Source organism: Lynx rufus, unplaced genomic scaffold, assembly GCF_022079265.1.
Source record: "Lynx rufus isolate CCGP_SWC_20201006 ecotype Redwood Valley unplaced genomic scaffold, mLynRuf1.p SCAF_2, whole genome shotgun sequence".
Taxonomy (NCBI): Eukaryota; Metazoa; Chordata; class Mammalia; order Carnivora; family Felidae; genus Lynx; species Lynx rufus.
The window spans coordinates 171,232,615-171,254,295 of record NW_025814834.1 but is presented as its reverse complement, the minus strand read 5'-3'; the positions used below and the strand labels follow the sequence as shown (position 1 = coordinate 171,254,295).

General features: G+C 32.9%; 2 protein-coding genes across 2 annotated transcripts in view; one reads left to right on the top strand and one right to left on the bottom strand.

Moving 5' to 3' along the window:
- DOCK7 (dedicator of cytokinesis 7) overlaps nt 1-21,681 on the bottom strand; it is a 225,709-nt gene that overhangs the window by 125,278 nt on the left and 78,750 nt on the right. The gene's annotated exons all lie outside the window — the stretch shown is intronic.
- On the top strand, nt 731-9,419 carry ANGPTL3 (angiopoietin like 3). The gene is made up of 7 exons (XM_047085103.1): nt 731-1,225; nt 1,899-2,009; nt 4,604-4,718; nt 6,168-6,281; nt 6,706-6,801; nt 8,557-8,823; nt 9,235-9,419. The coding sequence occupies exons 1-7, from the start codon at nt 731-733 to the stop codon at nt 9,417-9,419; spliced, it is 1,383 nt and encodes a 460-aa protein (XP_046941059.1).

Below are 21,681 nucleotides of genomic sequence, written 5' to 3'. Positions count from 1 at the left end.
AATCTATTGGTCTTTCAGTGGGCACATGGAAAAGAAGTTAGAACATAGACACAGCTTTATATAACACAAAAAGGGAGTGAAATGCCTTTTAATGTATGAGATTTTATGATAATATAAAAATATGGTTAGGAAAGATATTCTGAAGCAAAAGACATACTAACAATTACAGTGACAAATAATAAGGAATGTATAATCATGTTAGCTTATACAGAGTATCACAGGAATGCTGCATTGAGAGCCCTTAATACCACCTGAAGCAGTGGAGGAAAGCTTCAGAGAGAAACCATTTCTGGGAATAGGTTGCTGTTTCCAAAATAACTAAAATACAATTTGGAAAACACATCCTTAATTCGCTAATCTTCCTCAACCTTAATGTTAATTTACCAGTCAAAAGAGTTTAATTGTAAATCTCTTTTAAAAATCATGGTAAATTAAAATAAGCATTTAAAAAAGGTAGCTCTCACAACCCTGAAACTGAAGTTTATAATACTGCAGAATTAAATACAGTAACAATTTAAAATGAAGGTTAATTGCTCATTTCTTTGATTTCATTTAGCACTGATCTAACTCAATATAGAAGGTTACATTCGTACAAGTTTACACAGCTTAATGATTAACTATATTCACCTGCCAACCTTACTGTTTGCAGTGTGGCGAATAGTGGTATATATAGAGTTTAGAAGTCTAGGTCTGCCTACAGGAGAAAATTAGTTGAATAATTACGATAAAAATGCACACGATTAAGCTCTTTCTTTTTATTGTTCCTCTAGTTATTTCTTCCAAAATTGACCAAGACTATTCATCATATGATTCTATGTCTCCAGAGCCAAAATCAAGATTTGCTATGTTAGATGATGTAAAAATTTTAGCCAATGGCCTCCTTCAGTTAGGACATGGTCTTAAAGACTTTGTCCATAAGACTAAGGGCCAAATTAATGACATATTTCAAAAACTCAACATATTTGATCAGTCTTTTTATGACCTATCACTGCAAACCAATGAAATCAAAGAAGAAGAAAAGGAACTTAGAAGAACTACATCCAAACTACAAGTCAAGAATGAAGAAGTAAAGAATATGTCACTTGAACTCACCTCAAAACTTGAAAGCCTCCTAGAAGAAAAAAATCTACTTCAACAAAAAGTGAAATATTTGGAGAAGCAATTAACCAGTTTAACTAAAAATCAACCTGAAATCCAGGAACACCCAGAAATAACTTCACTTAAAGTAAGTAGAAATCAAAGAGGGTTCATGATTATGTTTTCAATATGGATCTTTTTTAAAAATGTTTTAAGACATGCTACTTTGTTGAATCATTGAAATACTATACTTTTCTCAAGGAAAAAAAGCTTCTAGGAAATAAAATTTCCTGTTATAATTTCAAGTTGTTTTTTATGATTCTACACTTATTTCAGATGAAAATTATAAATCAATTAATAAAATTTTAGAACACTAAATTATTACAATATTGCTAATTACTAGAGGCAGGTAAAAGGTTAGAGGAAGATAATTTGAAACTATCCTCCCATATTGAAAATGGATAAAAGTATAAATAAATAAATAAACAAACAAATAAATAAATAAAATGGATAAAAGTAGTAAGTAAAGGGTAAAGATTAATTCCTATTAAAATACTATGGGTTTTTTTTTTCATTTAACTGAACTACTTTAAAGTTCAGGAAACCAGGTTTTAGAGATAGTACATTTTAAATCGTAAAAACAAAAGGATTTGAAGCATACAAGAGAAAATGGTTGCCAATATTCAATTATCTAATCCACTATTAGTTTTAAAAATTTAGATTGTAATAGTTACAAAAAACAAAAAAGACTCACTTAACAAAAAAGCAAAGAAAAAAGACAGAAGAAATAAACTTCTAACCACCCTACAATCTATGTCCAGAATTTTGTAGAACAGCAAGATAACAGCATCAAAGACCTTCTCCAGACCGTGGAGGAACAATACAGACAATTAAATCAACAGCATAGTCAAATAAAAGAAATAGAAAACCAGGTAAGTCAATATTTTAATGGCTCGTCCAATCTTTTACATAAAATCTAGGTTTATGGGAACATTAAGCCCTAAATTTATTTTTAAAACTTCTAGTTGGGATAGTGAGTAAACCCATCACATCAGCATGATCGTTAAGATTGGAGACTCTAAAGCTCATAAACTACCTCGGTTTGAATCTGGGCTCTAAAACTTTGGTGTGACCTAACTCCTCTGTCTCTCAGTTTCTTCACTTATTCTATGAAGAAAATAAAAGAACCTATCTTATAGGAGTGTTGTGAGAAAAAAAAAAAGAATTAATTTATGTAAAGTATACCTCCAATAGAGCCACTAACATGATTCTATCAAAAGTTAAAATTGGATCACATCTCTCTTTGTTTAAAACCACACAGTAGCTTCCCATCTCACTTCCAGTGGCCACAAGACCCCCGATGACTCATCTCTCTGACTTCATCTCCACTACTCTAGTCATACTGGGGTACTCTTCCCCGTTATTCAAACACATCGAACATGCTGCTGTCTCAGGGCTTTTGCCCATGCTCCCCATATCTGGAATGCTCTTCTCCCTGGTATCTGCATGGCCCACTCTCATTTCCTTTAGGTCTTTCTCAAATGTAAAATTCTCAGTGAAGCCTTCCCAAGTCACTTAATCAAAAATTATAATCCCTAAGCCCATACTTAAAAACCTGCTACCTCCTTCATTACTCTCCTTTTTTCCTTTACATGTAGCTCTATTTCATGCAATATATATATTTTTTAGTTATTTGTCTGTCCCCTCACGAGAATGTAAACTCCATGAGAACAGGGATTTTCTTCATTTTTTCATAGCTGATGCCCCAAAATATAGAATATTGTCTGAGACATAGTAGGAACTCAATAAATATGTTGAGTAAATTTAATGTCATATTTAACACAAAGAAGTCAACAAAAGCATGCTATTATTAATAGTATTAGAAACTGTGTGCCTGATAATTAAAGTTCAATACCCAACAATATAATTAATCTACAATGTAAACAGCTGGCTAGGTGAGGGAGATACCTGTCTTGAATAAAGCTATGTGAGAACCTACACATTTCAATATGGAATACCACAGTTCGAAAATATTAATTAGTAATGCTATGGAACAGGCACTCAAGAGGGTTCTAAAACTAATACAAACTTCGAGAAACTTGTAAAAACAAATAGTTGCCAAGAATTATAAAACAATTTCCACTAAACAAACATCATTATATGTTTCAGTAATTTTATAACTCATAATTTCAGGTTATTTTTGCTAATTATGAGACATAATTTACTAAGTTATTTTATTATTTTTCCTAACTATCCAAAAGGGTTTGTTGCCAACAACTAGTTTTGATTTCCATAATTTCTTCATTACATTATTTTTCTTATTTCTTTTTTCTTATATCTTTTATAACAGTTAAATGAGCCTACTCACAGAAACAAAATGTCACTATTATCAAATTACATACATCCTAATAATAAAATGTATGAAGAATTCAAAACAATGAATATCTGAGTTGGAAGAAGCCTTAGATCATCTGATCCAACTTCCTCAAATTTAAAATAAGAGTCTAAAACTCTATGTTAAGTGACTTTAACATCACACAGTTACTCAGGGAAAAAAGGTTAATACCCAACAAATGAACTTTGCAACAGATCCTTATGAATTACGTCCTAAAAAATGCTGATATCAAAAAACACTAATAAGGTATTACATATTCTGTTTTTCTCAGGGCAACAATAAGAAAAGCTTTCAGTCAATAAATTGCAAACCCAGCACACTTTACATAAAAGTAAATTGTTATTGCTAAAACTAACAATGAAATGTTGAATGTATTGAAAGTAAGCAAATAAAGCTGCCAATCTGTCACCTCTACAGATATATTTACATTCCAAAAAAACTATTAAGAAAGCAGCCTTGTTCAGGGTGCCTGGGTGGCTCAGTTGGTTAAGTGTCTGACTTTGGCTCAGGTCATGGCCTCACGGTTCGTGAGTTCGAGCCCCGCATCGGGCTCTCTGCTGTCAGCTCAGAGCCTACTTCAATCCTCTGCCTCCTCTCTCTCTCTGCCCCTCCCCCCTCAGAAATAAATAAACTTGAAAAAAGAAGAAGGAAGGAAGGAAGGAAGGAAGGAAGGAAGGAAGGAAGGAAGGAAGGATAGAAGAAGCCTTATTCAAATTATGTGCTAGGTCTTTAGGCAGGTCTGAGAATCAATCAATAAGGCCTACAACTGAGAATTATTAAAGCTTAAAATCTGCCTACTACTGAATAGCATATATATTCTATTCATGTAAATAAACAGAACATGTTAAAATATGCTAAGCAAAGTCTCTACCTTTGGTCTTGCTGTTTTTTGACTAATTTCTGGTTTGTGCTTTGCTCTCCCTAGTTTTTTAAACCCATTAAACAATGTGCCTGATTACATATTTTGAGAACAAGTCATCTATATAATCTGTACAGCATTGTTTATCCCTCTTAACATCAAGAGCAATAACATATTATGAACTTAAAGATGTATATAAATTGTAATCTTAATATCCTCCCTCAGATTCCCCTAACTGTATATTCCATACCATTTTTATATTCTTCCATCAGCTAAGAAGAACTGGTGTTCAAGAATCCACAGAAAATTCTCTTTCTTCTAAACCAAGGGCACCAAGAACTACCCCTTTTCTTCACTTGAATGAAACAAAAATTGTAGAACATGATGGTAAGTTAATTTGTTAGGTTTCCTTCTTGAAGGTATTATCATCAAATTCTTTTCCTATCTTAGACATTCCCATAAAAAATAATTGCTATTCTTGGGACCTGTTCTAAACTAAACGAGAGTAAAGAGACAAATCTACCAAATACAATGTGTCAACCTTAATTGGATCCTGGCAGCTCTTTTAACCCTATAAAACACATTTTTAAGACAATCAGGAAAATATAGTTGTAGACTTGATATTAGATAATATGACATTATTTTAAAATTTCTTAGATGTAATAATAGTATTATAGTCATGCAATAAAATAATTTCATGTTTAAGAGATACATGTCAAAATATTTAAGTGGCTAAGGGTCATGATGTTTGCAAATTTCAAATAGTACAGCAAAATACATGTTTGTATATATGTATGTTTATAAAGCAAAAATGGCAAAAGGTTAACAATTCCTGAATACAGGTGGAAAGACTATGAAGTTCTCTCTAATGTTTCTACCTTCCTGTTTCCTTGAAAATTTTCATAAGAAAAACACAAAGACAGGAGAACAAAGTCTCCATTCGTGACGATACTTTAACAAAACAATAATACTTTCAAAATACACTTACTTTTATGTAATTCATACACATACACAAAAGGTCTCTGTAAGTTTCCTTCATGTATGCTCACTCTTTCCACCTGTTGACTATGTGCTATACACCAAACACTGTAATAATGTCTTATGTAGTATTATATTTATATCCTTCCTGGGGAGCCTGGGTGGCTCAGTTGGTTAAGCGTCTGACTTCCTCTCAAGTCATGATTTTATTGCTCCTGAGTTTGAGCCCCGCATCGGGCTCTGTGCTGACAGCTCAGAGCCTCAAGCCTGCTAGGATTCTGTGTCTCCCTCTCTGTCTGTCCCTTCCCCGCTTCGCTCTGTCTCTCTGTCACTCTCAAAAAAGGATATAAAATAAATTTATATCCTTCCTTTATCTAACAAAATATGTGTCTAAAATTCTCATTTTGTCACTTTTCTTAAAAAGAAATCAGTTTGAGGGGCACCTGGGTGGCTCACTCAGTTAAGGGTCTGACTTCAGCTGTGATCAAGATCTCACAGTTCATGAGTTCGAGCCCTGCATGGGGCTCTATGCTTACAGCTTGGAGCCTGGAGCCTGCTTCAGATTCTATGTCTCCCTCTCTCTCTGTCCCTCTCTGGCTTGTGTTCTCTCTCTCAAAAATAAACATTAAGAAAAAAATTTTTTAAAAATCAGTTTGATAATGAATATTTTAATAGTATTTGTATAACATGTCGTCTAATAAATCTGCTTTAGCATAAAGTACTTTCTTGGTAATACATTACTGAAAAAGGCTAAGGGCTACATTCACCACAATTCCATAAAATGTCAAGTAAAAGCCCAAGCTCTAAAGATACAATTCCTATTACTGTATCTTATGTAATAAACTTTCTTGATTCTAGACATTCCTGCTAACTGTACCACCATTTATAACAGAGGTGAACATACAAGTGGCATCTACTCCATTAGACCCAGCAACTCTCAAGCTTTTAATGTCTACTGTGATGTTAAATCAGGTAAAACCAGCCTGAAGAGAAAATGGACTACAATTAGCTCAGGTTACTCACTGCCTATTAAGTAAAACTCAATCTTGTCATCTTTGTTGTGAATATAAAATGAAATATAAGCAACATGAGTAGTTATATAGCTCTAGTACTTATATTTGCTTTGTTTAGTTTCATATTCACTCATGCACTTATTCAATTATTTTCCATAAAGTAATCTGAAATACTATTGTTAATAAGTTTATTAAGACAAATTCATTATTTGCCCTTTACTTAACTTCTTGGTACCATAATAAATAATAAAATGGTACCACCATAGCAACATTAATAACTATATTACAGTGCTACCAATTAAAACCAAAACAAGAAAACAGTATTTTGTTGCATCTGTCAGCATCAATCTACTAAAGTACACAATTACGTTCATTATATTCAGGTAGTTCATGGACAGTGATTCAACACCGAATAGATGGATCACAAAACTTCAATGAAACTTGGGAAAACTACAGATATGGTTTTGGGAGGCTTGACGGTAAGGTGACTTCATTCATTCATTTGTAAAAACTATTGGGGTGCCTGGGTAGCTCAGTCAGTTGAGCATCTGACTTTGGCTCAGGTCATAATCTCATGGTTCATCAGTTCAAGCCCCGCATTGGTCTTGCTGTCAGCGCAGAGCCCGCTTTGGATTCTCTACCCCCCTTTATCTTTCTGCCCCTCTCCTGCTCACACTCTCTCTCTCTCAAAAACAAATAAAAACACTTAAAAAATATATTTACTGAGAAGCTATTATGGATTGGGCATTAGGAACGCAACAATGAATGAGGAATAGTCCCAGGCTTCACAGAACTTCATAGAACACATAATTACACATCTGTCAGTAATCTATACTTATTACAAGCGACTGTTTGAATTATGCTTACCATAATTTCATGTCTGCTCTTAAGTATATGTATCTCAATTTAATCGGATGGCTTCTAATTATCATAACTATAATTATTAAAGACAATTATTATTAAGTGCTATGTGCTCTGATAAGTGGTAAATGCTATATTTGAATGAGCTCTGAAGAAAACCATCCTTATCACAGGTCACTCTACTTTCTTTTTTTAACATTTTAGATATTAATTATTTGGAAGGTGAAAGGAACAAGGAAACTGCCAGATGTACAGTACTAAATGTTTAAATCTTAATTGTTTAAATATTATAAATGTATACTATAGAATGTGTGATTTAAAGGAAATTAGTTAATACAAATTACTATATTTTGATCACAAAATATAATAAAATAAGCATAACAAAAATGGTTTTAAACCCAAAAAGGCACATTATAAAAATTCACAAATGTAAGCACTCATATATAAAGTGGAAAACATCCATTATGATATCAAATTTTGACTTAACATTCAGTACTATTTGACCATTTAAGAAATTTTGTATTCAAACTACTAGTTAAATCCCTAACTAATCTTCTAAGAATGATGATTTGTAACCCCAAAATAAAAGGCTGACTGTTAAGTCCAGAGTATTCATTTACTTCTATAAGAAAGTAAGCCATTTGTACTTGTAATCCTTAAAATTGTCTTCTAATTCAATAGCAATAAAACAGTTTGTCTTTTTTCCTTAAATATTTTAACAGAAGACTGTGATAATTCAAAAGTGTCTATATTTGTTATGCTTTTAATTTCAAAGAAAAATAATTTTTAAAATTATACAGAAGTTATTAAGAATTGTTTTTTAACTTAAAATGTCTATAAAATTCTATTCCCTTATTTTTCTACAAAGAAAACGTATATCAAGCAAATATCAAAGGCCAAGACTATATTTGAAGAAAATGACACTACTATCCAAGTAATACTGGATATAATAGTAGAAATCCTTAACAAAACTTTTGATAGTATATGGGTATTAATAAATTCTTGACAGCAAAGCCAGTACACATAAGGACCCAGAAATGAGATAATATTTTACCAATGACCAGATCTAAAATATCTACAATTGCCTAATATATTTCATCCAAGAAATACATCTCACAATATGCATTTTAGAAAGGCTAATCAAACTTTAGGCAGGCCTATTAATAATATTTTTTATATTTTTTGTACATTTCACTATATTCAATAAAATTGTTTTAAAAAGAAATATTTTAAGAGACTCTAAAATAACCAAGGGATTCAAGGCTAAAACAATTCATTGATTTGCACCAATAAAAAACACTAAAAAAAAACCACAAAAACTGTTCGTGCCTAATCTGCAGGTAACAACCCACAGATTTTCACTTTCTTTTCAGGAGAATTTTGGTTGGGTCTAGAGAAGATATATTCCATAGTAAAAAAATCTAATTACGTTTTACGAATTGAACTAGAAGACTGGAAAGACAACAAGCATTATATCGAATATTCCTTTCACTTGGGAGATCATGAAACCAACTATACAATACACCTAGTTGAGATTACTGGCAATGTCCCCAACGCACTCCCGGAACACAAAGATTTGGCATTTTCTACTTGGGATCATAAAGCAAAAGGACATGTCAACTGTCCAGAAAGTTATTCAGGTATCTTTTTCCTAACATCAATAATTCATTTTCATATCTACAGAATGTCTTCCCAAAGTATTAGCTAATATCTACAATGTCAACTCTTTAAAAACTGAATCCCATATAAACATTTTGACTATAGGTAAAAATGTTTTAACATAAGTATTAACTGGATTATGGTTCAACTAGGTATTTTACCTAGGTATTTTATTTTATAAGAATTTATTTTATAATAATGTTTTATAAATAGCCTAAGATATTTTATTTTGGGTGGCATACATGAGACTTACACAGATTATTTAAAATTGGGATACATGCATAAGGCATACAATATTGTCATATTGTAAGAAATGAAGATGTACTCATAGGGAAATGCATTAACAGTAACTCGAGTTTGTATTCATTAAATTCCATATCTATCTTCTTTAGGAGGCTGGTGGTGTCACGATGTATGTGGGGAAAACAACCTGAATGGTAAATATAACAAGCCAAGAGCAAAAACTAAGCCAGAGAGGAGAAGAGGAATATATTGGAAGTCTCAAAATGGAAGGTTGTACTCTATCAAATCAACTAAAATGTTGATCCATCCAACAGATTCAGAAAGCTCTGAATGAACTGAGACAAATTAAAGAGCCAACAAATCAAACATTAAATTCATCTGAAATTACTGTGGTTTAATAATCTGATATTAAATCCCTAACACAAGGATTCAGAAATAGACTCTTGATTTTAAAGCCACTATCAACTTGAAAGTAAACATACCATCAAATCACCTCAAAGAACACCATTTATCTTTCCCAATCAAAATTCTTATATCATTTATACATATATTTTGTGATATGAGTATCAGTTTTATATAGTCACAATCCAAATTTTAACCAATGGGTGAATTTTTAAGTAATTTTTTTAAAATAAAAACTTACAAGGACTTTTATTTTAAAAGTCATCATGTAAGCTAATTTTACAACTTCCTCAGTTAAAAAAATTTTCTTGCCAAAATTCTGAACTTGAATAAACATAAAAGACTGATAATTGTATAGTTCCTAGATTCTGTAATATTATTAATTTAAAAATTAAAATTCAGTCAGTTCAGAGTACACATGAAAATCTGTAATACTAATTTTGAAACTGATGTTTCATTTTGCTACAACAAAATCTGAAACAAATGTTTGGTATGCTTTATTTAGGAAGTCAAATGAAGCAGGATATAATACTATATTGAAGTAGATTAACTGTCTTAAATGCAGTAGATCATGATTATTAGGTCATATTGACTTTAATATCAGGTATCACTGTATCGTAACATATTTGTTGACTTATGTATATACTACATACATTTTATATGTTTTAACACTTAATGATGTGAAAACAACTTAAAGGGATCTTGTCAGAATGTAATGAGAAAGAATGTATTTGCAGCATCAAGTTAAAGTTTAATAAGTTATTCTCCCTGGGCACAGTATGAGTCTAATACGTTTGTGTAGGTTGTCATATAGAACTAAAAATCATAACAAGTTGTTGAATGTTTAAATAGCCTGACAGATGTGTATGTACATTTTCAAATTCAATAAAGACTCATCCCTTAATATATAGAAATTTAAATTCTTGTAGTTTTTTTAGTGACACGTAATAGAAGTATGATTATGCTATTTCTAATTTAAATCATTTAAATTCTAATCCTCAAGGATTACAAGATGCCAATCTTCTGACCAGAATATCACTTGTCAGTATTTATTTCTAAATAAGGTTTTTAAAGAAACTAGCAAATGGAAATAAAATTTTGAATTAAATACAGTTTTTAAAGAATAAAATGCCCAAGTTACATAGTGACTTACCTTAGTCAATAAATATTTGGCATTATGTATTTTTCTCTACATGTCATATATGTATAACATGTCACATGTAAACACGTATGATCTATGTGGTTCATACATAAATATTTTGTTCCCAAAGAGTACAAAAGAACAAAGGCAAGAATAGGTTTTAGTTTTTAAAACCGCAGCCGAACTGTCAAAATTGACTTTGGAGCCAGAATGCCAAAATGACTTTTTTTCACAAAAAAATTGGAGGCTTTCAAATATAAAATAATGCATTATTTAATATATCAATTGCTTCTTCTATTCGTCCTTTTTTTTTTTTTTTTTTTTTTTTTACAATTCTTACACAGTAAGTTTCATTTCGTTTCTTTTAGGAGTACTAAGTTTTTTTCTGCATATAAAATATGCTCAGTGGAGAGATAATTCTGGAAGAGAAAGAATTTTTTTTTTTTATGATTCACAAATCATGTCCTCACTACTTTGCCAAGTATTCTAATTACACCACTAACTCACAATTGTCTAATCAAATGGCCTTTCCTCAGTCCACATTCTCTTGGATCTCTCTGCTACTTACTAATAAACAATGTTCTTCTTCCAAACTTCACTTTCATTTCACTTCCACACTACTATTACACTCTCAGGATTATCCTTAGCCTGGATGCATTTTTATAGCCCTATTCCCTCCTAGTAAGTGATATATTCGGGCCAATGCACACTCTTCAATCATCTCTTCTACTCTGATCCTCAGAAAGTCTATTTACTCTCATGGACTCCTCTATTTTCAATGAGTAAAGTTCCCAAATTTACATATTATTCCCAGATCTCTCTCTGGTTCCCCTTCTTACATTGCCTGTTTGCCATTCCTCCTTTTGATACCCTATAATCTCCTCAAATTCAACATATCAAAAGTCATTAAAGCCTTCCTGCCCCTGCTGGTCCTTCCTTTCTACCTTATCACACTCCTCCTTACTTCTGCATATTCACTAATGGTAGTATCATGCTTCCAGTCATCCAAGCTTAAAACCTGGAAGACATCTCTGTCTTTCTACTTTGTAAATGACCTCTCCTGTATCTGAAGCCACTAAATGGAATACAATCTTCCTTTGAAAGGTCTGTTAATATGATACCATTTCTTCCCATGTCTACTGCCCAAAGCCCACCAAGACCCACTTTTACCCTGAGTTTTAAATTATCTAAATAGTCTCCTAAGTTTGTCTATCTTCCTTCAATTTTCCTAAAACAAATTTACAATGGCTGCATCCTACTTTGACCTATGATGTTCAAACTTGTCTATTAAAAGAGTTTAACAGCTTGAGGATAATGAAAGCATTTCCTTACAGTGCTGGGATGAAAATGGCTTTATATAAACACAAATTTTAGAATCTTACTAGGATTTTACCTTAAATCTTACAATTTATCTTAAAATTGCATGTGAATTGTGTATTCTACTCTATAAATCATCTCCATATTAAAAAAAAAGTTATTTTTTCCCAAAATCTTCTAAAAAGTTATATTCCTGGAAGATATGTCATGTTTATCCTGTGGTCTTGCAGATCTCATATAGCAAGAATGTATACCCCAATTCAAAGGGCATAAACCTACAGAACAAAATCCCAATCTCTTCCACGTATTCAAGAGTTTCTACAATCTGACCCCAAATTATCTCTTCAAGCATTTCTTGCCCAACACAAACCCTCTGCACTAATCAAAATTATCTACTTTTTAACACTGCCTATTTCCTAAAAGTGCATTTCCTAATGCCACTCCATTTATTTAGAATGCCTCTATATGACTATCTGCTTGGGTAGGTCCTACTTCAAGATCCAGATGATCTCACTTCCTTTACAAATATCTTAGTAAATCGAGGCTCCTCCCTCAATATTTACAGCATTACTGTCTGTACCCCTCAACTGGCATTTAGCAAATCAAGAAAAGACAGAAAAGTACATGTGGCAAATGATAAAAAAGAATCATGCAAAAATAGTAATAAAATCTCCAAGAGCATCAAAAAAGATGGTCAATCTACTTAATTTTAGTAAATCACTGCCAAATTTCTATACCAAGAGTTCACTCTGAGCCAGTGTGAATTTTACTAAGAGCAAGTATACACATTACTCATTTCAGAGTTACCTACTGTTGTATAATCTGTTTCCTCCCCATTATCCTAGAAGCAGCATGTTCTCATGCTTATATCTTTTCCTCCTAATAGCATAACTCATGGAAATCAATTAGCTCATAAATTAATCAAAACTGTATGCATTAACTAGTACTTACTGAATTCCTAGTATTTGTCTTCTTTATAAAAACTATTCCAAATATGGATTGTTACATATTTGACCTTCTATTATAGGATAGTCAAATTTCATTGTGATTTTTTCCATCATAAACAACCATAATCACCGTGTTTGTGTTTGTGATGTTGAGTGATCATCCAACACAACAGTTTTGAAAACTGAAAACAAGAAACATTATAATTAAAAATAATTTAAGGTGGGGCGCCTGAGTGGCTTGGTCGGTTAAGCATCCGACTTCGGTTCAGGTCATGATCTCACAGTCCGTGAGTTCGAGCCCCGTGTCGGGCTCTGTGCTGACAGCTCAGAGCCTGGAGCCCGTTTCAGATTCTGTGTCTCCCTCTCTCTCTGCTCCTCCCTTGTTCATGCTCTGTCTCTCTCTGTCTCAAAAATAAAATACATAAACGTTAAAAAAAATTAAAAATAATTTAAGGCAAAAAGAAAAAAAAATTTAAAAACAAAATGACCAAACAGTTGGCCCTCTTATCAAAGTCCAAGTGTTCTCAAGGCAAATCAGCTAGGACAAAATTACTCAACTGGTGTGAAATGTTGAGTTCAAGGTCATGAAAGCAGGATTAACAATCTCCCATAGTATGCCTTTATAAAATCAGGTTTCAATGACATTTTAGAAAACATAAAATCAAGGATGCCATCTCAAACAAAAATGTTTTTCTAAATTCATATGTTTAACCCTGGAACAATCATACATCCAACAAAATGATTAGGTATATCTCAAAGAGCAACAATCTACAACCTTAAAGATGTAAAGCTGTACGTATTTTCATATAAACAACAAAGCCTCAGTCTCCACATTCCACATATGAGAATAATAATAATGTTGCCAAATGTACCCCACAGGGTTGTTGTAAACCTCAAGTAAAATATGGTATTTGAATGATTTTATGAACTAAACAATGTATATATGACAATAAATTTCATATATTGAAGAAAAAAAATGATTCTGTAATTGTAAAACAAAACAAAACAAAACAAGGTATATACTTATAAAAACTAGATCTTGGATATCACTCCATATCGCTATAAGTAAGGAATCTGTACAAATTTTTCCTAACTGAAAATACGCTAATTCTCAGGACAAGAGAACAAAACTGCTCTCCTACTCTGCTCTGCTACTGTTCTGGAACTTTATTCCTTCCCTGGCAGTCTGAGATAACACTCTTCACATTCAAATGCAAGCCCTTAACTAAAAAATCTTGGGTGGCTATGTTAAAATGGTAGAAAACAGAGCTCTCAACTCATAAGCCTTTGTATTAAAATAAACTAGGACCAATCAAGATAGAATAAAAGCAAGAGTGGTATATCTAGTGCAAAACTGGAAGAGTAGAGTACTAGCAATAGCTTGAGACATCCATGAAAACTAAAAATCAATATAAAAACCAATACTCTAAAGCAGGGGCCATAAACTTGAATGGGGAGTAAAATACTCCTTCATTGTCACTGAAATTTGCATTTCCTTAAATAATGAATGTAGGAAACTAACCACACCAGTATTAACTATACCTGAGACTTTGTTATTAACAGAACTGGTACATATTTTTATATCACAACCAGTACAGGTATCTCAGAATATTGTCACATGCTTATTACTGCTTAGAAAATATAGTAGTTTTTAGACATGTGGCTAGATATTTAACTCATTAGGAAAGAAACATGTCAGAACTTTAATATCTTGATAATTATAATTCAATGTAATTAATTTCTTTTGTTATTCTATTTTATTTTATGCACGTAAAAACATTATTCCAAAAAAGAGAGTCATAGGATTCAAAAGACTGCCAAAGAGTACCATGATAAAAAAAATTTTAAGAACCACAAATTTAAGCAAGATCTACTGTCATATAACCTAGTTCAAGAAACATGAATTACATGGGTCATAGTATGAATATATACATTTTGAGTGGTGGCCAATCTGTTTCTAGAAACAAAACATTAGAGAAAAAATTCAATCAGTATGTAATAAGCTTATTAAACTACTTAACAGAAAAAATACTGAAGGATGGACAGGTAAAATGATACCATGACTAGACTTTGTTTTTATAGAACTACAGTAGTGCCTCCTAGGTGGCTAAGTTGGTTAAACATCTCTCAGTTTCGGCTCAGGTCATGATCTCACAGTTTGTAGTTTGAGCCTTTTCTTGGGCTGTGTACTGACAATGCAAAGCCTGCTTGGGATTCTCTCTCTCTCCTTCTCTCTCTGCCCCTCCCCCATTCGTGTGTGTGCATGCTCACTCTCTCTCTCCCACAAAATAAATAAAAAATTTTTTTTAAAAATAAACTACTATAGGGAAAAAGGGAACAGGTAATACATAAAACAAGAATGATAATGGAGGTTAATTGTACTGTTCTACTTATTTATTATTTTTGAGAGAGAGAGAGAGAGCGAGACAGAGACAGAGAGAGAGAGAGAAAGGAAGCCAGGGAAGGGCAGAGAGAGAGAGAGAGAGAGAGAGAGAGAGAGAGAGAGAGACAGAATCCCAAGCAGGCTCTGCTCTGTCAGCACAGAGACCAACAAGGGGCTCCAACCCATGAACTACAGAGATCATGACCTGAGCCAAAACCAAGAGTCAGACATTTAAATGACTGGGCCACCCAGGCACCCCTATTCTATTTACTTTTGTGTATGTTTGTAATTTCCCATTATAAAAAGGTCAAGACTATATTTAGGTTAGTGGGGCACCTGGATGGCTCAGTGGAGTGTCCGACTTTGGTTCTGGTCATGAACTCATGATTTGTGGAATCAAGCCCAACGTCTGGCTCTCTGCTGTCATTGCAGAGCCAGCTTTGGATCCTCTGTTCCCCCCACCCTGCCCCTCCCCCAGTCTCTCTCTCTCTTTCTCAAAAAAAAATAAATAAATAAAATATTTTTTAAAATGACTATGGGAGCGCCTGGGTGGCTCAGTTGGTTGAACATCTGACTTCAGCTCAGGTCATGATCTCGCAGTTCATGGGTTCAAGCCCCAGGTTGGGTTCTGTGCCGATGGCTTGGAGTCTGGAGCCTGCTTCAGATTCTGTGTCTCCCTCTCTCTCTGTCCACGTCTCATACTCTCTCTCAAAAATAAATAAACATTAAAAAAAATTTTTTAAAGACTATATTCAGATTAGTAAACCTATAGGTTTACAAACGATTATTAAGAGTTGTATGGGGCATATTCCTAACTGCTAACCAAGGTCCAAATCAAAATGAATGGCATCCTTTCATTTTGTTTCTTATACTGATTGTTACCGGGTATGAACCACTGCATTCATTCTTATATTCTTAGTAACACAATATTTGCTAGATACAGTCTTTCTAAAACTTAGAAAAAAAAACAAAGATATGAAAGTTCAGTAGGTGATTACAACTAAGGCTATTGTTAGGAAAGAGGCCAATTCTAACAACCTTGCCAAGAATAGCGTGTGCTCTGTGACATAGCTCTTAAAAATCAAACACACAAGCATTTGCTCAATTAGATATACTTTGATCTTTATAACTCAAATGCAACAGTGGAGCTCAAGCACAAATTTGGAACATGAGTAACATTACACATAATCCAGTATCTAACTTTAAAATGATTTCAGATACTCAATAAAAAACATTTTTCCCACTGGTATTATTTGATTATCTTAATGTGACAACTGGACTAGTATTTTTCTGTGATATTGTGATAGCATAAGTATTTCCTTGATAAAGTAAGCATTTGCTGTAAATAACCTCCATTTGGCACAATAAGAAATACATGACATTAGCTAAAAACTGCCATATACCTATATACCCTCATTTAACCCTATAGAGGGTTTGAAAAGACCAGGCCCTTCCTGGATTAACACTGTACAAGAAGAAGTGAACAACTAATGTGTAGGGGGGAAAAAAAACTTATTTAAATACAAAAATCTCTAATTTTAGGTATGGCTTAATAACAGATTTTTTTAAGTATCTTTGAGAAATCTCAACAATTTCTTCAAAACATATTTTGAGGGGCTCCTTGGGTGGCTCAGTCGGTTAAGCGGCCGACTTCGGCTCAGGTCATGATCTCACGGTCCGTGAGTTCGAGCCCCGCGTCGGGCTCTGGGCTGACAGCTCAGAGCCTGGAGCCCGTTTCAGATTCTGTGTCTCCCTCTCTCTCTGACCCTCCCCTGCATGCTCTGTCTCTCTCTGTCTCAAAAATAAATAAACGTTAAAAAAAAAAAATTTTTTTTTAAAAACATATTTTGAAAAAAATAAGTAACAAATTAAACTAAAAAATATATTTTTTACATATATATCCTTTCAGACAGCTTTTTCTACATTGTCTGATAATAACCATAAAAATCAGAAGCAAAAGGTGTTCAATAATAGGAAATCTGTCATTTTCAGAATATACCTCTTTTTAACCTATGTTCTCTCACCTCAGCCAAATGTTTGTTTCAATCACATCCATTCATTCTCCCTCTATTCAGACGATAATTTTTTAAAATCTTTTTTACCTCATGAGACCCTTTAAAATACACTCAAGTTTTATACTAAAAAATAAATATAATGTGTAAATATCTTAAAACTCACATTAATAATGCTTAAATTTCTGGGTTTGTTTTTTTTTTTTTTTTGGTTACAAATATGAGAGCCCTCTGGAATGTCAGCTTTGTCATCTATAAAACAGAGATAAACATACTGTTTCTATGCAGGTTGCTAAGCACAGTTAATGAGATAATGATGGTATATAAACTAATGCCAACTTTTCTTTCTTTTTTGAACATTATTCACTGGGAAAATGTACACCTATAGATTTGTATAATAACCACTAGTGTGTATTACCCCAAATTACGGCCTCCTGTGAAACATACCTTAAAAGGTTAAAAAGAATTCAAACTGAGCTAGAATATTATTATGATCCAGCAACAATGTAGTCAGCAAATATTTATGGAAACTTATGCAAATTTTTTACGATATCTATATGTTAGCTGGTATCTGCTGAGGTTTCATACATCTCCTTTTGTAATTCTAGAATTATTTCTATGCTAGATTTTCTAGATATGATAAAGTTTTTTTTAAACAAACTACAAATTCCTAAAAATTTTAACTGTCATGACACTCAAATTTTTTAACAGTATTAAGTACAATAAGCAACCTATATGATTTGATGTTCAGGTTACATGAGCATATAAGGCTCAAGTAATAATACAAAGCAAGCTACTTTCTTGCTTGGGATAACCTCCCTTCTTATTCTTAAATCATCCTCTTATCTAATTATACCCCCCAAAGCCCAGTATCCTTATGCCTTCAAACTATTCTCTCTCGAGTTGTGTAATACTTGGATAAATGTAATTTAATACAGCCAATGATAATAATAATGACTTAACTTTTATCAAGCATTTTTTTTTAAGTTTACTTATTTTGAGAGAAAGAGAGAGAGAGAGAGAGACAGAGCAATGAGCAGGAGAGGGGCAGACAGAGAGGGAGAGAGAGTATCCCAAGCAGGCGCTGTCAGCACAGAGCCCAATGTGGGGCTCAACCTCACCAACCGTGAAATCATGACCTGTGCCAAAATCAAGAGTCAGATGCTTAACCAACTAAGCCACCCAGGCACCTCTTTAATGGAGCATTTAATATGTGCCAGGCACTTTACAAAAACCTTTATATGTATTACCTTATTTAGTCCTCACAAATTTCTATAATATAGGTACTTTTATTATCCCTATGTAAAAAAAAAAAAAGAGAAATAAGAAAAACCAGTCAATCTCCAGTTTAAGATAATTCCTAAAAAGAAAATATGGTTGCAAAATATTGGTTACAGGAACCCATTTCCCACTTTTTCATGAAATATGCATTTCAAGTAACACTGAAACTATTATTTCCTTATATATCTTGGAGATTGATTTTATAAAAAAAAAAAACAACTGCATACAGTCAAATTTACAATTATTCATTTTTAACATCAAAGATTTTTTGGCAAAAAAGTAACAGGAGGAAAAATATCAACAAAGTATAGAAACCATAATTCTGCTTCTATATTCTCGTGTGCCTAGCTTTATTTACTTCTTTGAAGACACCCTTATAGCAGAAAATTATTAATCTCTTTCTTAAACAAAATAATGCATCTTTCTTGCTTCAACAGCTTTCATGGGTAACCTACTACTAACAGAGCACTTAATGATCACTTCTGCACGCTAAGAAAGTTAGCAAACTTGACATCCTGTATCACAATTTACCAAAGTATGTTAATGAATTAAAGTTTTTTACATGAGATCCTTAAAGGCTGCACATAAGATGAAAAAAGATTATATAAAATTCTAACGTGAAACAGGGCGCCTAGGCAACTCAGTGGGTTAAGCATCCCACTTTTGATTTTGGCTCAGGTCATGATTTCACAGTTTGTGAGCTGACAGTGCAGAGCCTGCTTGGGATTCTCTCCCTTTCTCTCTGCTCCTCCCCTGCTCATGCTCGCAATCTCTCTCTCTAACACAAATAAACTTAAAAAAAAATTCTAACCTGAAACTAATTTATTTTGATGAAAAATTTTAGAACCTAAAACAGTAGCTGTTTTCATTAAATGTTTAATAGGAATAAACCTAAACTTATTGATAAGTTTAGCTGATTCTACTATTTCCGGGAATAACTGCTCATGAGAGAACAGTTCTTCTTTACACATTTGATGAATCGTTAATGCCTGGGATGACTATCAGCTCTTTAATTAATTGAATATTTAGATACAGTGCAAGCTAAAGCCACTGAGATATGTTAAAAGATATCTCAAGATCACTGTCAAGTTAATTAGCTATGAATGCATTCTTACACTTGAAAAGTTTACTGCCAGAATAGAAAATAATTATAGTTTTGAACAATCAATTATCTTTACTGATGCTAAACACTTCAAATGGTAAGGCATTCAGTCATAAAAACCAAAATCAAATACAAATAAACAAGTTACCTGAAACAGCTTCTAATACATGTTTACTTAATTTCCAAAAACTCATACAGCTAAACCACAGTAACTTATAATTTATTAAATTTACACTTAAACCTTTTGGTGTATTAACTTATCCTTCTTCTCCAGGAGGAGTACCTGATATATTAAAACTGGATACATACTTAAGAGGAAACAATATGCTTTCTTATTTAGTGAGATGTGTACTCACTTGATACAGGTTCTCTACCCAGCTCCCATTCAAATCCTGAAACACGTCTAGATTTTCTATTTTGGCCCTTGTTTCCATTACTTCTTAGATATAATACTCGAGGATGCCATTCCTATCAACTGTTATACTCAGCTCAAATATAAGGCGTTAAGGGGCGCCTGGGTGGCTAAGTCAGTTAAGCATTCAACTCAATTTGGGCTCAGGTCATGTTCTTGTGATGCGTAAATTCAAGCCCACGTCGCGCTCTGCACTGACAGTGTGGAGCCTGCTTGGGATTCTCTTTCTTACTCTCTTTCGGCCCCTCCCCCACTCTTACGCTCTCAAAATAAACTTAAAAAAAAGTAAGGCATTAAAAAATTATTAAACAAGGATAAATAATGATGTACATTTTGGGGCAAATAATAAGGTAAATAAAAGTGTTCTACCTGCTTTAATAAAAATATAACAATTATCTAGCAATAAGAAATTTTAGCTTTATTCATATTGTCAATAAGTATAAATGTTAGATGTACTACCTCCCAAAGGATGAATAACATAGAAAATAAGACCTGGGTTCAAGTCCAGATAAATTTCTTAATCTCAGCCTTATTGTGGAGAAAAATAAATACAGCCAGAATTAAAAGATTCCTTTGGAATTTTAAGATTCCTCTGACACTGAATAAATTAATTTAAATGAAAACAATTACATACTATAAAGTACTAAATAAATGTTATCATATCAGTACATCACATGAAAGTTCAAAACACCAGGGATAAAGAAAACAACTCAAAAAAGCCTTGAAAGGAAAAGATACCAACCAAAGATTAGCAGTCAGAAGTATACTGGACCACTCAAATGCTTCACTTAAAGTCAGAAGACAGTTGTGTCCTGTTTTCAAAATCTTGACTGAAAATAATTTAAACCTTAGAATACTGTATCCAGCAAAATTAGTAATTCTGGAGTAAAGGTAAGATAAACATATCGTCAGATATAAAACTCTTAGAGAATTTACTCCTATACATCCTATTTCAGGAAGATACTGAAGGCTCACAGTAAAATAAGTAAAACAAGAAAGAAAAATATATGGGATATAAGGACTCCATCGCAAAAGAAATGTAAAGCAAATTTCCAGCATAATGGTCAACAGGCTCCAATATGACAATTGCACTGAGTCTAGCGAGCCTAGGAAAGTCCCTCTGCTGCACTTACAATTTAGTTCCCAGGGGAACGGACTATCTGATGCATTCTACTGTACTGCAAGAAGCTTTACAGAGAATTTTAGTGACAACACACTGAAAAGTAGGGAAAACTAAATAATGTAGCTATTCCAAGAAAATAAAAAGCTATACAAAACAAATGCAGGAATAGAATCATAGTAATCTACATGGCTAAGCTGCTAAAATTGTTACATAAGAATCACAAACATAAAAAAAATAACATTAATTTAATGAAAAACTGGGATATAACTATACATGGGAGAGATGACAAGTGTATGTATTTTTTCCTGGATTTATGCAAGCATATATATTTCTAGGAAGGAAAATATAAGAGTTAAATCTTCATCTTCTGCAACAGTCAATAGATATTTAAAATTGAACAAGAGTCAAGAAATAGTAGCATGGATGTGTTACTTAGAAACAAGAAATAAAAAAACAAAAGAAAGAGCAAAAAGAGT

Excerpts from the sequence above, each read along its gene's own strand:
- ANGPTL3 (XM_047085103.1), top strand. The coding sequence starts at position 731 with ATGCACACGATTAAGCTCTTTCTTTTTATTGTTCCTCTAGTTATTTCT. Across the intron at positions 1,226-1,898 it reads CAGAAATAACTTCACTTAAA|AATTTTGTAGAACAGCAAGA; the intron begins GTAAGTAGAAAT and ends ATCTATGTCCAG. Across the intron at positions 4,719-6,167 it reads AAAAATTGTAGAACATGATG|ACATTCCTGCTAACTGTACC; the intron begins GTAAGTTAATTT and ends TCTTGATTCTAG.